Below are 17,385 nucleotides of genomic sequence, written 5' to 3'. Positions count from 1 at the left end.
ACTGACGCGGTGCCCGGGAGCTGCCTGGTACCTGGGGGGACGCTCCGGCTACCTGGCCAGTGGCAGGGCCTCTCCTGGGCCCGGGGTTTCCTGTCCATCTTCAGATGCTGTTTCCCTGCTGGGCTGCTCTCGGCAGGTTCTCCGCAGAGTGGCCTGGGCCGTGGTCCTCCCGCCGTCAGCACCAGCCGTACCAAGCAGGCAGGACTGGGTCTCTAAATACTGTCTCAGTTTTCACTAAGTGCCCCGGTCCATTTTATGGGGGCAATTACTATGACAAAGCCAGTTCCAGGCATATTTTAAGGGCAAGACACAGTGTTCTCACGGCAGGTCACAGAGAGAGGAAGCAGGCCAGGGTGAGCAAGCGTGTCCCTTTGTTGCCTGGCGCATAAAACCGGGCTGGGTGCCTGGTTTTACAAGGTTCAGGTCCCAGGCTGAATATGACCTGCCCATTGTCCTGCTTCCTGACCGGGTCCAATGCAGGCCGCCTGCTAGGGAGACTCCCAGCCTCGCACAGCTCCGTTCCTGCCCCTCTCTGCTCTCAGGAGGGGAGAGGTCCCTTTTTGGCTCCAGGTGGCTAGTGGCTCATGCCCTAAAAACTGAGACTTCCTCCTGAATTCATGCAAACGGCCCTGTTACTCTATGCCTGACCCTTCATGAAAACCAGCGCAAATCAAAACCAGGCCTGTCCAAACAAACCAAAAAACTGTAATAATCCAGTTGGCACCTGGGGCGCCAGCTAAAAAGGCCCCTCGGCTTTGACGGAGCGTTGTCTCCGTGTCTAGAAAAGAATCGTGTGGGTCACAGAAGATGTTCATGGCAGGGGTGTTTAACTCGGTGAGACTGGTAACAGCCTTGAGGTCCATCAAGTGGACACCACCTGCTCTGGACAAACGATGGTGGATCTGTACGGCGGGAACATTCTACTAGTAGGAACAACGCCTTGGGTAACGTTCATGTCTACTGTTCAAGTAAAAAAAAAAAAAAAAAAAAAGATGACCATACAGTGAGATCCCGTTTTTAAAAACGCTGGAAGGGAGTTCCCGTCGTGGCGCAGTGGTTAACGAATCCGACTAGGAACCATGAGGTTGCGGGTTCGGTCCCTGTCCTTGCTCAGTGGGTTAACGATCCAGCGTTGCCGTGAGCTGTGGTGTAGGTTGCAGACGCGGCTTGGATCCTGAGTTGCTGTGGCTCTGGTATAGGCCGGTGGCTACAGTTCCGATTCAACCCCTAGCCTGGGAACCTCCATATGCCGCGGGAGCGGCCCAAGAAATGGCAAAAAGACAAAACAAAACAAAACAAAACAAAAACGCTGGAAGGAGATGGTGGAAAATCGTACGAGTAGATGCTTGTCGGTTGCAAAGTTACATACACACTCCCCCACCCCCACCCCCCGTTTTTGTTTCTCTACATCCAATACATCTCTAGAATAAAAATATGCTAATTCTCTAAAAATATTAAAAAAGACCATCAGACCGAATCTCTTGGACCTCATCCTTCACCTGTCACATGGAAGGGTGGACCAGATGACCTGAGGTCTCCTCCCGCTCTAGCGTTCTATGGTTTGATGAGAAGAAAGACGAGGTCTTGGTGCAGCTCTCAGAACTACAAGAGGAAGGATGTCGGCCGGGGCTTCTGAGCCCTATGCTTCAGCAGGGTCCTCACCAGCCAAGGAAGAAAAACGGTGGCTCCGCTGATAAGAGTCACCCGCGAGAGGCTTTCACAGGCTCCTGGGCGAATTCAGCAGGAGTTTAGATCACTCGGTCTGAAACCTTTGGCAAACATCATGTACCACATAAGCTTCGCGAGTGCATGATCTGTCTCAAAGTCTTGAGACAAATTTAGAAATCCATCCACAATCAATATTTATAGATCGCGCCATTTAACAAGGGCAGAACACGCATTCTTTTCAGATGCCTACAAAGCACACACACCGCAACAGTCCCTGTGCGGGTCCACACGCGCGAAACTGCAGCAAATACGAAAGAACTGCAGCCCTGCAGAGGAAGGTCTTGGACTTTTAAAAGAATCCAACTAGACCTCAACAGAAAGATAGCAGGAAAATCTCCAAACACTTTGAAACGAAACAACACCCGTCTAAGAAATAAGTGGGTCAAAGAGGAAGTCTCAAGGGATATAAAAATAGACAGCGAGCTGAATGAAAATGAAAATACAACCCGTGAAAATTCAGCTGTGGGACACAGCTAACAGTGCTGAGAGGACGGGTTATAGCACTGCCTGTCTGCATTAGCAGAGAGGAAAAATCTCAATTCTGTCATCTAAGAACCTGGAAAGAGAAGAGCAAAATACACCCACAACAATAGCAGAAGCAAGGAAAGAATAAAAAGAGAAGTTAATGACATAGAAAACGAGGCAGAAAATCAATGAAACTAAGAGCGGGTTATTTAAAAATATCAATGAATTGGCGAACCTCTGGCAAGATGGACAGAGAAATACAGAGAGAAGACACAGATCAGCAATATTTGGAATGAAAGGGGGATGTCACTGCAGACTCTGTAGACATCAAAAGCACATTGAAGGAAGACTACAAACACCTCTAAACATGTACCCTTGACATCTTAGATGAAAATGGACCAATTCCTAGAGAAGCATGAACTACCTATACCACTCATCCAATAAGAAGCAGGTAATTTAAACCGTCTATACAACTATTAAAGAAGTTGAATTTCTAACTTAGAAGCTCCCCCAAAGAAATTTCCAGGTGCAAATAATTTCACTGGAGAATTATACCAGTCACGTAAAGAAGAATTAGTACAATTTTGAACAACGTCTTCTAGAAAATAGGAGGGCACATGTTCCGATTCATGTTATGAAGCTAGTATTAATCTGACACCAAATCCAACAAAGACAACAAAAAAGAAACTTACAAACCAATATCCTTCATTAACGTAGATGTAAAGATCCACAACAAAATTATCAGCAATTAGAATTCAGGAAAATATAAAAATACTTATACATCAAGGTCAAGTGGGGTTTGTTCCAGGGATGCAAGTTTGGTTCAATATTTGAAATCAATGAATGTAATCTAAAGAAATCACAAGATCCTATCAATGAATTCATAAAAAGCATTTGAAAAAAATAACATCTGTTCATGATAAAACCTCAGAAAAACAGAAAGAGAAGGGAACCTCTTTAGTTGACAAAGGACATCTACAAAAACCCTACAGCTAATAGTATCTTTAAAGGCAAAAGACTGAAGGCTTCTTGCCCAGACTGTGACCAGGCAAAGATGTCTGCTCTTGTTCACACTCATTAAATATAGAGCTGGAAGTTCTAGACAATGCAATAAGGCAAGAAAAGGAAATGAAAGATATGCAGATCAGAAAGGAGAAATACAACGGTCCCTGGTTGCCCACGACATGACTGTCTTCTTAGGAAATTCCAAGGAATCTACCAAAAACCCTCCTAGAACTAATAAGTGTGTTCAGCAAGGTCAAGGGATACAAGATAAATACATAAAATCTATTGTACTTATATATACAAGCAGTGGCCGTGCAGACATGGGAATTAAAATCACAGCACCATTTACAGACATTGAAAAAACCTCAAGCAGCTTACGTGTAAACACAACAAAACAGACAAAAGCTGTGTGCTGAGAACACAAAACACTGGTGAAAGAAATTTAGAAAGATGTAGATGGTGAACCCTGCAACTTTTATGGCTGGAAGGACCCAAGATAGTAAAGATGTCACTTCTCCCCAAATTAATATACAGGTTCAGCACAAGTCCTACCAACTCCAGCAAGATTTTTTCTTTTGTACAAACAGGCAAGATTATTCTAGCATTCCTATGAAAAGGAAAAGGAACTAGGAGAGCTAAACCCGTCTTGAAAAGGAGTATGAAAGGGGTCTATCTGGTTTTAAGACCTATGATATAGTTAACAATCACGGCTGTGTGGCATTGGTGGAGGGACAGACACAGATGCCAGCGGAACAGAACAGAGAACCTGAACTTATACCCACACAAATATGCCCAGCTGCTGTTTGACCCACAGAAAAAGCAAGTCAGCTTTCCAACGAGTGGAGCTGCAGCAACTGACCTAGAACTCCAAACAGGCAGAAAAAGAAGTCTTGGATTCACCCCCAGTTTTTTTTTTTTGTCTTTTTAGGGCCACACCCGCAGCATATGAGGTTCCCAGGTTCAGGGTTGAAAAATAGATTCAGCTGCCAGCCTACACCACAGCCACAGCCATGCCAGATCCGAGCCATGTCTACGACCTACACCACAGCTCACGGCAACAGCAGATCCTTAACCCACTGAGCAAGGCCAGGGATCGAACCCACATCTTCATGGATACTAGTCGGGTTTGTTACTGCTGAGCTGCAACAGGAACTCCAACCCTCACAGTTTATACACAGATTAATGCAAAATGACCTTGGATGTAAAATAGAAAACTATAAGACTTTTAGGAAAAAAAAAAAAATAGGGGAACGACAGGTTCTTGGGCTGGGCAGAGAAGTCTTTGACGCAACACCAAAAACATGGTCCATAAAAGGGAAAATTGATAAACTGGACTCCCTTCAAAACTAAACTTTTCCTCTGAGAAAAATCCTGTTAAGAGGATGAAAAGCTATAGCCTGGGAAAAAATACCTGCAAACCACGTATCTGGCAAAGACTTGAATAGAGACGATGAAAAGAACTGTCAAGACTCAACAGTAAAAACAAAACAACTCCATGTGAACACGCGCAGGGAACACGAGCAGACGTTTTACGGAAGAGAACGTCCAGATGTAACTGGACACGAGCGAAGGCTACGTGACGCCGGTCGTTGGGAAATGCACATTAAAACTGCACGGAAACATCACTGCACATTTATCAAAAAAAGGCAAAATAAGAAAAATAGTGACGACCTCAAAAGCTGGAAAAGCTGTGGAGAAACCAGATCACACAGAGCTGGCAGGACAGGTGAAATGCTAAGTTACTCTGGAAATGGCTCGGCAGCATCTTAAAAACAAGGACCCGGCAACTACTGTATGACTTCGCAAGTGTCCTCGGGAGCAGAGAAATGGCATGTTGTGTCCCCATGAAAGCCCGTACAAGATGTGCAGAGCGGCTTTGCTTTGAATTGCCCCAAACCGGAAACAACCCAGATGCCTCTCGCCAGGTGAACAGGGAAACAGGCTGTGGTCCAGCCACACCATGGAATATTACACAGTAATAAAAAAGGATCGAACTTGGGATACACTCAACAACCTGGATGCGTTTCTGGAGAATTAATACGCTGAGTGAAAAAAGTCAATCCCCAAACTCAGGATGAATGCATTTAGAAAACATTCTTTTTTTTTTTTTTTTTTTTTTTGCTTTTTAGGGCAGAAGTTCCCAGGCTAGGTTTCGAATCAGAGGTACAGCTGCCAGCCTACACCACAACCACAGCAACACCGGATCTAAGCCGCAGCTGTGACCTACTCCACAGCTCACGGCAACGCCGGATCGTTAACCCACTGAGTGAGGCCGGGGATCGAACCTGTGTCCTCATGGATGCTAGTCAGGTTTGTTAAGCCACGAAGGGAACTCTTAGAGAACATTCTTGACATGACAACCCCACAGAGATGGAGAAGCCATCAGTGAAGACATCAGCCGGGGTTGAGGGAGGGAAGAGAGGGATTGGGTGAGGCCATATGAGGCGAGCAGAGGGGTCCTGGTGGGGGTGGAATGTTCTGGATCTGGACTCCACCAGTGTCAACAGCCCGGTGGCAACATCTTACTGTAGCTCACAAGAGGGCACCACTGGAGGAAAATGGGTCAAGGGTGCCTGGGTCTCTCTGCATTTTCTTCCTATAGCTGCACGTGACAATATAATTATTTGAAAATTAAAAGTCTAGGGAGTTCCTGTCGTGGCGCAGCAGAAACGAATCCGACTAGGAACCATGAGGTCTTAGGTTCGATCCCTGGCCTCGCTCAGTGGGTGAAGGATCCGGTGTTGCCGAGAGCTGTGGTGTAGGTCACCGACGCGGCTCAGATCCCAAGTTGCAGTGGTTGTGGTGCAGGCCGGCAGCTGTAGCTCCGATTCGACCCCTAGCCCGGGAACTTCCATGTGCCGTGGGTGTGGCCCTAAAAAGACAAAAGACAAAAAAAAAAAAAAAAAAAGAAAAATTTTAAAAAGTCTAATAAAAATTTGATAGAATGGAAAGAAGCAGTTAAGGAGGAATTTCCCCTTGGACTTGGGAGGTGGCTCCTTGGGGCACTGCAGGATCTTAACGCCGACATTTACTTTCCAGCCCAAGGACCAGCAATGCTTTTGTTCCTTCCACCCACTACCCTCCTCCCCCCGGCTCAGTCCAAGGCTTGGAAATTCATATCCACCCAGCAGCTACAGCCCAGCCTACATGCCACCCAGGCCAACATACGGACGACCTCGGAACGGGCACAGGCGCAAAGATGAGCTCGTGGGAGGAAGCCCTGGGGCGCCACTGCCCAGGTCTGTGTCCTCTAGAGAACGGAGCCCTGAGCTGCCTCTTTAGAGACCGTGCAATCTGCACTCTTTTGCAAAAGAGAAATAGAAAAAAAAAAAAAAAAAAGCCTCTGTGCCAAAGGCCAACCACACCCACACATCCATAAACAGCCAGCTCAGGAAGTGGGTGCCACCCCCACCCTACCCCAGCTCCCTGGAATTCCTGCCGCAGGCCGCTGTTTCCGCCCAGGGGAGTTAAAATGAACTTAAAATGAATTGCAACTTGAAACACGCAGGACAGTGCCTGGCGGTGGCGAGCACTCCCGAGCTAGCGGTTCCTGCTGCTGCTACTACGTCAGGGGTGTTACTACGTCACTAAGGGTCTCCTACAGCCGCAGGTGCTGCTGACAGCCACAGCCTCTCCCTGATGCCTTTTGCTTAGAGTGCCCTCCTGGTGTGCTCCTCGTCCCGGGGCGGGGGACAGGCTGAGGTCTGGGGGCACCATTTCCAGGCTGAGAAGCACAGTATCCTTCCTGCGTGTCCCAAAGAGGCCCTTCAACGCCCAGTCCGTCTGGAGGCCTCGGCCTTAAACCCTGGGTTTTGGGGGTAACAAGCAGTTTTTAATCGCAAATATTACTCAGCCTCGACCTTGGTGGCTGAACCCCACCCTATCAGGGAAACCGGGTAGCATGTAGGAATCCACTTCTTTTGCCTCGATGCCGCATGGCCTGTACCGAAACATAAGCATGATTCAAGAAACTTTGCTTTGAGAGTTTTGTTTTGTTTTTTAACTTTTAGGGCCGCACCTGAAGCATATGGAAGTTTCCAGGCAAGGGGTCGCATCAGAGCTGCAGCTGCCGGCCTACACCACAGCCAGAGCAACGTGGGATCCAAGCCACGTCTGTGACCTACACCACAGCTCACGGCAACGCCGGATCCTTAACCCACTGAGTGAGGTCAGGATCGAACCCGCATCGTCAGGGATGCTAGTCGGATTCTTAACCCGCTGAGCCACAATGGGAACTCCGCTTTGAGAGTTTTTATGGAGCTTTAAGAATAAGCAGCAATAGCCGGGGATGCGGGCAATTCAGGGCTGGACATGACTGGGTCTTTGGGGACCCTTTCGACCTTGAAGGTTTTTTGCAAACTGGGTGAGTGGCCAGTCCCCAGTGTCCGATTGAGAGAATGGGCAGTGAGCAGGGGTTATTGCTGGTCCACAGGATGGAAGCCGAGGGGGAGCTGGCCCACAGGCCTGGGCGATGCACCTGTTCTCCAGAGAAAATTGCTCCAAGAGAACAGCTGACACCATCGAGGGCACTGCTCCAAGCTCCAAAGGGGTGACTCCCGGGCATCCCTGGCTTTAATAAAGGCCAAAGACTTGGCCACCAAGGGACCAGTCACAATGACAGAGGTCCCTGCAGGCTCGCCATCCACCTCTGCAGGTGTGGGCTGCCTTTCACCTGCTCACACCTGGACTGGCCTGGCTTCGGGGTTCCAGGGGTTTGTCCTGCCGGCCTCTCAGGTAAATGCTGGGCGGGCAGAATCTCCCACATATCGGAGGAGAGTGTGGTTTCGTTTCAGGGCAATCCTGGCATCTGGCAGAATCTGAGTCCAGTTTTAAGGACACTGCCAAGTCAGCCCAGCTTCTGGAGAGACCCTGGGTCGGAGTGGTCCCAGGGGCTGTCCCTGGAGCGGATCACAGCGTCTGGAGCACCTGCTCCGAGACTCCCGGAGATGGCCGTCGGGTGTGTGCGGGTAGGATTCTGCCTGGGGCGGGGGTGGGGGGTGGCGCAGGACAGGACAGGCGCCTCCCCTGGTCTCTCCCCGCTCGGGGCCAGGACAGCCCGCAGCCCCAGTCCTGCCCACCCTGATGCCAGAGACTGTCGCTCCTCTCACCAGACCCCCTGCTGGGCGGACCCTCCGAGGAACCTGCCTCCGCCTCTTCCAGCCCTTCCAGGAATTGTTTACTCATTTCAGGCCAGTCCCCAGTGTCCGAAGCACAGAAGGACATAAAAGCCTGGCTTAAATGATCGACAGGACAGCCCAGCCCTGGAAATCCTGCTCTAAGATTAGTGCCAAGTGATGCCCAGGTTCGCGGGGCCAGCCAGCCGACTGGCATCTCCCTCCATGGAGAGCTGGACTGGACAGTGACAAGACGGCCACTCCTCACCCCCCACCCCCCTCACAGTTGAGCTGGTGGCCTCCCCCAGGGCAGATGGACGGATGCAAGCGCAGCCCTGGTTACACGCAGGCCCCACACTTGTGCACGGAGGGCGGGGGGCACAGGGATGCCCCCCCATGGCGCCTCACACCCTGTGGGCTTTGTGAGCGCTGCCTGGAGTCCACAATGGGCCCCGATCTCCCCCGAGACGTCTGTAATCGCTACACAACATCGCTGTTGTGCTTCCCCGTTGTGAACACAGTGAGTGGGTGGTTTGACCTCGCTGGTCTCCCCCGAAGCCCGGGATGGAGAACCTGACGGTGCTCGGAGAAACGCACACTAAACGAACGGCCCCCAAAGCATTTTTTAACATAAAAACACAGCTGTCCCTTCAGATAGTGATGTCTTGCTTTGCATTAGGGAAAAAAAAACCCATGTCTTGGCCCCAAAGAGACCCTAGGAGGCCCTGAAGATTGGGGTGCATTTATTTCCAGGAAGGGCTCTGCCTAGCAAGGGCTGGGAGAAGTCGCCCCGTCTGTCCCCTCCGGCCCTCCTGGGGGGCAGGGGGGCACTGCCCCTCTGCAGGGAAGAAGGGGGCTCACCTCTGCTCCACTTCTGCTGTCCCGGCCCCTCCGGCCTCCGAGGACGTCCCAGCCCCAGGCGCGGTCAGGCCCCTCACTGTTCATGGGCGTCATAAAACAGACCTGGGGCAGGTGGCTGTTTCCTTTACAGCCCAGAGCGCGACAGATGAAGCTGTGATGGACAGCGACCTGGCCTCCCTCTTTAAAGGCACAGGCGCCCTTTCCCCCATCTGTCCTTCTGAGAAATCACACTCCTTTCTTAGCGGCCCAAGGGACGTCCCAGACGACCCGCAGTGTGACTCGGGAGAGATGCTGTCACCTCCTGTGAGCCTGCAGACGTGACCCAGAAAGCAGAGTGGAGGAAGGGCCCTGGCCACCACGGCAGGGACCTGGAGGGTGTCCCTGTCTGTCTGGGCTGCGTCCTTGCGGACGGGCTGCTCCTCGGTGGCGGGGGACTGCAGTGTTTTTAAACCCGTTTCGTTTTTGGCGCTGGGGCTCACGATCTGCACAGTTTGGTTGGCTTTCAGATGTTGGGATTCAATGCTCCCCTCTGCCCCCCTCTCCCCTTAGGCCAAGGTTTCAAGAAAAACGCCTCTGAGGGCGCAGCTTCTGGGACAGCTGGCGGTGCAATTTTTCTTTATGGTTTTATAGCCACGACAAGCACAGCTATCTTGATGGAGCGCTTTCCAGGTTCCAGGAACTGTTCTGAGTGGTTTGCACGTTGACCAGGCAAGTTCCTAAGATCCTGAGGTGGCTGCGGATAGAGCCACAGCAGGACGGGGCCAACCCCTTCCTGTCCGCCCCCCCCACCAGCAGACGGGCTCCCCCCCCACCCCAGGGTGGCCCAGATGGGCAGGGCTGTGCTGACCCCCGGGGCGGAGATACTCTGCACGCAGGCCTTCTTGAGAACCGGCCCCCTCCTGATGTGATGAGGGAGGGGCACCTTTGAGGGCAGAGGACCTGGGTGTGACCTCGTCCTGAAGATGCCCCCAGAGGAAACTGAACTTGAGAGCCAGCGGGTGATTAACTGTACCTGCTGGCGGGACTTTGTCCTCTGTGCGATAGCCTCGACTGTCTCCGTGATCCGACACCCCGTGGGAAAGTTTAATTACAGTGAAGCCAGAGGGAGTCACCCCGGGCTCACCGTGTCTGGGCTTGAGCGTGTGTCCAATGACGCCAGAGGTCCGGGGTCAGGGAGAATTCTATTGGGATCAACTCTGATCCAGCAACGCGATCCAGGGCGGAACACATGACAGGGTGACTCTTGCAAAACCCTAACTGAGCCTTTTTTTTTTTTTTTTTTTTCAAACCAAAGGTTTTCTTCCATTTGTGGACATAGCATGTTGCATGGTTGTAGAGACTGTAGAAGATAAATTAAAAACTAAAAAACCCAGAGTTCCCGTCATGGCTCAGGCCGAAACCATGAGGACGCAGGTTTAATCCCTGGCCTCGCTCAGTGGATTAAGGATCCGGAGGTGCTGTGACCTGTGGTGTAGGTCACAGACATGGCTCAGATCTGGTGTTGCTGTGGCTGTGATGTAGGCTGGCGGCTACAGCTCCGATCTGACCCCTAGCCTGGGAACCTCCATATGCTGCGGGAGCGGCCCTAAAACAAAACAAAACAAAACAAAACACTAAAAACCCAGATGACGCAAGAGGTTGAAATGAGCAGAAGGAGCCTTTCATGCAGCAATAACAAGTGTGTCCAGAAAGTAAAGAAAAACTGTTAGTAAGTGGGAGAGTGATGGGGGGTCTTAAGAGAGAAATCCACAAATCAGAACTGAAGGAGGAGTTCCCGTCGTGGCGCCGTGGTTAACGAATCCGACTAGGAACCATGAGGTTGCGGGTTCGGTCCCTGCCCTTGCTCAGTGGGTTAACGATCCGGCATTGCCGTGAGCTGTAGTGTAGGTTGCAGACACGGCTCGGATCCCGCATTGCTGTGGTTCTGGCGTAGGCCGGTGGCTACAGCTCCGATTGGACCCCTAGCCTGGGAACCTCCATATGCCGCGGGAGTGGCCCAAGAAATAGCAAAAAGACAAAAAAAAAAAAAAAAAAAAAAAAAAAAAAAAAAAAAAAAAGAACTGAAGGAAATTGTTGAACTTGAAAAAATATCTGAAATAAAAATTTCACCGATGGGCTTAGAGCAGTTTGGAGTGAGCAGAGGAGTCACGGGGGTTGAAGACAGATTTTTAGAAAGTATCCAGTCTGAAGGGCAGAAAGGAAAAGATTAAAAAGATAAGAGCAAGCGTCCTTATGTACATGTAATTAGTCTCAGAAGGAAAGTTGAGAGAATGCTGCACAAAATGCCTTTAATGGGTTAATACTGAAAACCTGGACAAATTTGATGAAAACAAACATATGCACCGTGGAAGCTCCACGAAGGACACAGAGTTGGAGAAACAAAAAGAAAACCAGCGCATGACCCGGTCAAAGTGCTGAAGCCCAGAGATAAAGGAAAAACCCCTCCAAAGCATCCAGAGGAAGAAAGACACCTTCTTTGCAGGGAATAATGATCAAATCAAAGCTGGCTTCTCATCAGAAAAAGACGGAAGGCAGGGAAAAAATGAACAGACGTCTTTAGACTTGGTTTAAAACACAACGACAAAATTCGAAATGCAGGATTCTACACCCCGAAAACCTGTATTTCAAAATGAAGGCAAAACAGAGACATGTTCAGAGAAGCAAAAGCTGAGGGAATTAGTCACTGGCAGCTCTGCACTGCAAGAGATGTTAAAAGAAAAAGGGAAATTTTCAGGCTGAAGAGAGAGAACGCCACTCAGGAGTTGGCATCTGCAGGGAAAAATAAAGGCACTGGAAGTGGTAAAAAGGTAGGTCCCTATAAAAATTATCTTTGGAGTTCCCTGGTGGTGGAGCCGGTTAAGGATCCGGTGCCGTTGCTGCTGCGCCTTGGGTTCAGTCTCTGGCCCGGCCAAAGAAATAAAAACAAAAACAAAATTATCTTTAAGTTTAGGGAGTTCCCCTTGTGGTGCACTGGAAACAAGTCCAACTAGTATCCATGAGGATGGGGGTTTGATCCCTGGTCTCGCTCAGCGGGTTACGGATCCAGCATTGCCGTGAACTGTGGTGTAGGTCGAAGACGTGGCTCCGATCTGGCGTTGCTGTGGCCGTGGTGGAGGCCGGCGGCTGCAGCTCCAATTCCACCCTAGCCTGGGAACCTCCATATACCACACCTACGGCCCTAAAATGCAAAAAGAAAACAAAACAAAAAGCAAAAAAAGGGATCGTTAAGTTTCTTTGCATAATGTCTTCAAAAGACAGCTGGCTGTTTAAAGTAAAAAGCGGAACACTGTCCTTTGGAGCTTATAATGTGTGTAATTGTCTTAGTTGTTCCGTCTGCTCTGACAGATCACCCGGAATCGGGTCTTACAAACAACAGAAATTCACTTCTCGTGGCTCTGGAGGCTGGAGATTCTCACTGGAGCCTCCAGGGAGGGCGCACTGCCTGGTACACAGAGGGCACGGGGCCGAAGGGGCGAGGGGGCTCTCTGGGTCTCCTCTATAAGGGGGAATCCGCTCTCAGGACCTTCTGCCCTGGCAAAGGCCGCACCTCCACATGCCACCAAAGTGGCACTTGGGACCTCAACGTGTGCCTTCGGGGTGGGCAGTCACACAGGTTCAGCGTACAGCACAGATGCCAAGTCCCCGTGGCAATGGCTCTGGGGTGTGTGTGGGGGGGCTGCCGTGCTCAAAGTCCTTCCATTTTGCGCAAAGTGCTACGATCTTAACTCTAAATAGGTAAAAAGTTAAGGAGGCTTTAGAAATGGGCGAAGGATGCGGAAGACACGTGGAGAAGATGTACAGACGCAAAGAAACACAGGCAAGGAGGCTCACTACCCACAGGGAGCTGCGGACAGAGGCGCAGTGAGATACCGCTGCCAAACCCGCGTCGCCGGGGTCCCCGACGGCTGGCGAGCGCGCGGCGCAGCAGGAGCTCTCGGCCGCGGCTGGTGGGGACGCGACAGGGGGCAGCCACTTTCCAAGACAGGTCCTTCCACACGTAAAAGCACAAGGTAGCAGTTACGCTCCTGGCTGTTTCCACCCCAGGAGCTGAGAAGTCATGTCTACACGAAAGCCTCACCCAAATGTTTACAGCAGCTTTGGCCATGACCGCCAAAGCCTCTGAAGCAACCACGACGGCGCTCCCTCGCTGGGTGAAGGAACAAACTGTAGTCCTTCTAAAGAGAAAGGCGCTAGGCGGAGGCAATGACAAGGCACAGAGGGGCCTTGAATGCATATTACGCAACAAAGGAAGCCAACTGGCTGCCCGCTGTGGGATGCCAGCTCTGGACGTTCTGGAAAAAGCAAACAGTGGAGACAGTAAGAAGCTCTGTGGTTGTCAGGGGTGTCGGGGGGGGGGTGCGGGTGACAAGACGGGGCACAGAGGACTCTGGGGGCAGAGGAGCTATGCGGAGGGACCCTGTGGGGGTGGACACATGTCATTACGCATCTGTCAGCACCCAGAGAATGAACAACACAGAGGGTGAGCCCTATGCACTTGGGCTGACACCCACATCAAGCTCTAACGCGGGGTGTTGACGGCGGGCGGGGAAGCGTGTGGGAACTCAGTGCTTTCACTCGGTTTGGCCATGAACCTGTAACACTGCTCTAAAAAATAAAGCCTCAATTAAAAAAGGGTAAGGGTGCCCAGGGAGATATCTAGAAAAACCAACTAAAAAAAAAAGTAACGCTGAAAAGTAGATATAGGAGTTTCCGTCATGGCGCAGCGGAAACAAATCTGACTACTATCCATGAAGATGCAGGTTCGATCCCTGAGCTCGCTCGGTGGGCTAAGGATCTGGCGTTGCGTGAGCTGTGGTGTAGGTCAAAGATGCGACTCAGATCCTGGGTTGCCTCGACTGCGGTGCAGGCCGGCGGCCACAGCTCCGCTTGGACCCCTCGCCTGGGAACCTCCATATACCGTGGGTGTGGCCCTAAAAAAAAAAGATAGAGATAAAAGAGCCAACAGAAGGAATAAAAAACAACACAAGTATTTGTCTAATTAACCCCACAGAAGGCTGAAGAGGGAGAACAGGGAACCGAACCCAAGATCAACAGAAAACAAACAAACAAAAGGGCAGGATGGTGACGTAGCTGCAAGCACATCGACGAATACACTGCATGTAAATGGATATAGGAAGAAATAATACCAAAATTCCGTACAATCTTTCAGGAAACAGAGCAGAAAGCAACCCCCTCCCCCCCGATATGTTTGATAAGGCCACCACAACCCCACTATCGAAACATGGTAAAGACACGACAAGAACAACCTATAAGCCAACGTTCCACAAGAACGCAGACACAAAAAACCTTAATGTGTTAGTAGGAAATAAAATCGAAAACTATCCATAAAAAGGGAACAATCTTCCGTCAGGGTAGAGGTCCTGCATACCCTCTGTTAAACTTATTCCTAAATATTTTCCTAGGAATACTTCCTGGGAATACAAGTGGGGTTACCCCAGGAAAGCAAAGTTATTTAAACCGTTGAAAATCAGTCAGTATAATTCACTCTCAACAGAAGAAAAGTGAAAAATCGTATAGTTACCCTCGTAGGTGCAGAAAAAACATGTGACAAAATCTAACACCATGGAGTTCCTGTTGTGCCTCAGTGGAAACAAAACTGACTAATATCCATGAGGATGCGGGTTTGATCCCTGGCCTCGCTCCGTGGGGTAAGGATCCAGTGTTGCCGTAAGCGGTGGTGTAGCTCACAGATGTGACTCGGATCCGGCGTGGCTGTGGCTGTGGTGTAGACGGGCAGCAGCAGCTCTGACCTGACCCCTAATCTGGGAACTCCCATATGCCACACCTGCTGCCCTGAAAAACAAAACAAAACAAAACTAAACTAAACAAAATTAACACCTACTTCTGATGGAAAAAACCATTAGAAAACTAGGAGTAAAAAGAAACACCCTCAACCAATCTCAGGAGACACACAAAGAACATCAGATAAAATGAATGGAGAATTTTCTCAAAGAACATTGGACCAAACACTCATAGAAAACTAGCCGAAGAGGACACCCTCCACCTGACAAAGGGAGGCTACAAATAATAGCAATAATAGCAATCTGCAGTTCATCTCACACCCACTGGTGACAGAATGAAGGCAAGTCCCCTAAGGGCGGGCTGAGGTCACTTTAATTGCACGGCAGGTTCAACCAGCGCAGCAAGACAAGCAAAAGAAATAAAAGCCAAACGGACTGGAATGTAAGAAGCAAAACTGTCTTCAGTGTCAGAAAGTGGGACCGTCTCTACGGAAAATCCTACGAGTGTATAAAATCAGTACCAGAACGAACCCCTGAAGGCATAAGCAAAGTCTCAAGATACTCCGTCAATGTACAAATATCTGTTCCATTTTTATAAATGAGCAGCAAACACATGGCAAATTAAACGAAGATCTCATTTGCAATAACACCGGAAAACAGCACAAGCTCAAGCTCGGGAACAGATTTAACAAAAGATAAGCCGGACTTGCTCCTGAAGCTGAGTGGAGGGACGGAGGGTGCCTGTGGTTGAAGGCTCAATAGTGTCACGACGTTACTGTTACCAAATTCACTTACACACTGAACGCAATCCCTGTCAAAGCTAGAGAAGGGTTTTTGAAAGAAATCAACAAGTTAGTTCTCTTTTTGGTTTTGGTTTTGGTGGAAGTTCCTGGGCCAGGGATGGAACCTGTGCCACAGCAGTGACCACACCAGATCCTTAACTCGCTGAGCCACCAGGGAACTCCAACAAGTTGATTCTTTATTCTAAAATTTAGAGGGACCCAAAGAACCAAAACAAAAGGAAGTACAGACATGGACAATGACCCATTCCCAAGCTCTGGCATTTGAGCCAGGGTGGTCTCGGGGTCGGGAGACATGCAAATGGAAGAAACAGAACAGGGACCCATATACAGAGAGACAATTTTCAACAAAGGTGCCAAAGTGGCCCAACGGGAAGGGAGGCTCTTTAACCAGGGGTGCCGTACCAACTGGATCCACAAGCCTGTCAACCCCTACCTCACACCACACACAACATCAGTTTGAAATGGATCACAGATTAAGCTGTAACAGCTATAACCCTAAACTTCCTAAAACTGTATCTTCGTGACCTTGGGGGTGGGAGAAACGGGGAGAGAAGGGGTTCTTAATGAAGACTCAGAAAGCACCAGACACACACACACAGAACTGTTCAATTAAGTTCATCCAGTTAAAAATGTCCGCTCATCAAATGACCAGTCACAAACTGGCAAAGGATGCTGGCTGTACATACACCTGACAACTGCATTCTATCCAAGAGTATGCGCTGCCCCCCACACCAGTGACAAAAACTGATACAAGAGCCTAAACATGAGAAAAATGCTTGAAATAGACACTTCACAAAATAAGGTATGCATGTACCAATGAGCACAGAAAGACACTTTCCCAATTTATTAAGTCATCCGAGAAGTGCAAATTTAAACCATAATGAAATGTGACTTTACACCTACTCGAAGGTCTAAAATTAAAAACACCAAGAATGCTGGTGTTGGGCTGGATGTGACACCTGGATCACGCATCCATGACAGGTGGGAATGCAAAATGCCACTGCAGGAAAAATTTGGCAGTTTCTTATAAAGTTAAACACACTTTATCACATGAGCCAGCAGCATCACTCCTAAGTCACACCGGAGATAAACGGCAAATACGACCACATAAGACGTGTGCGATGCTTAAAGGTAGCTTAACCCCAAACCGGAAAGTCCACTCCCAGGAGAATTCATGAACCGGCGATGGGGCGAGCATGAAACAGAGCAGCAGACAGTAAACAAACGACCTGCATGGGTCTGAGACACAGGATCCTGAGCGAGAGAAGGCAGACACCAGAGAGCCCTCACAGTGTGATTCCATTCTCATGAAACTGGAGAACAGGAAGAAGCCGTCTGCGGTGAAAGAAGTCAGAACCGCCGTTTCCCACGGGGTGGGTGGGAGAACTGGCTTGAAGAGAAGCCCAGGGCGTTTTCCCAGGCGTGGGAATGCGGCTTTGTCTTGGCCCGGGGGGGTGAGCACACGCGCACACGTCTTTAGGACGTCATCAGACCTATCCGTCACGTCTGTGTGTGCCCGTCACTGCACAGTTACCTGGGACACAGACGCGGCGGGGGAGGGGTGCCTGCCTCCGCCAATGCCAAGAGCTTGAACCTTTGTTTCCTGGAGGTGCGTGCACTCGTGCTCGGATGTCACCGTTCTCACTG

General features: G+C 49.9%; 1 protein-coding gene across 9 annotated transcripts in view; it reads right to left on the bottom strand.

Moving 5' to 3' along the window:
• Window positions 1–17,385, bottom strand: part of PDE9A (phosphodiesterase 9A) — a 95,452-nt gene that overhangs the window by 32,140 nt on the left and 45,927 nt on the right. The window contains exons 1-2 of one of the 9 annotated variants that reach the window (XM_084992211.1): window positions 1,500–2,300; window positions 32–957 (exon numbers count right to left, since the gene is read on the bottom strand). The exons of 5 other annotated variants lie outside the window; for them this stretch is intronic. In XM_084992211.1, the coding sequence (XP_084848337.1) occupies window positions 32–98 (67 nt within the window). In that variant the 5' untranslated portion in view covers window positions 99–957; window positions 1,500–2,300. Of the gene's footprint in view, window positions 1–31; window positions 1,238–1,499; window positions 2,301–17,385 lie in introns of those variants that run through there. 3 more of the 9 variants (XM_084992214.1, XM_021071039.2, XM_021071038.2) reach the window with 3 other exon arrangements.

The sequence above is a fragment of the Sus scrofa genome, chromosome 13, assembly GCF_054392235.1.
Source record: "Sus scrofa isolate SSC_HxYL_T2T_F1_AM1 chromosome 13, Sscrofa_HxYL_maternal_Yorkshire_Landrace_v2.0, whole genome shotgun sequence".
NCBI classification, from domain to species: Eukaryota; Metazoa; Chordata; class Mammalia; order Artiodactyla; family Suidae; genus Sus; species Sus scrofa.
Note: the sequence above shows the minus strand (reverse complement) of the source record. Positions and strands in the feature narration are given on the sequence as shown.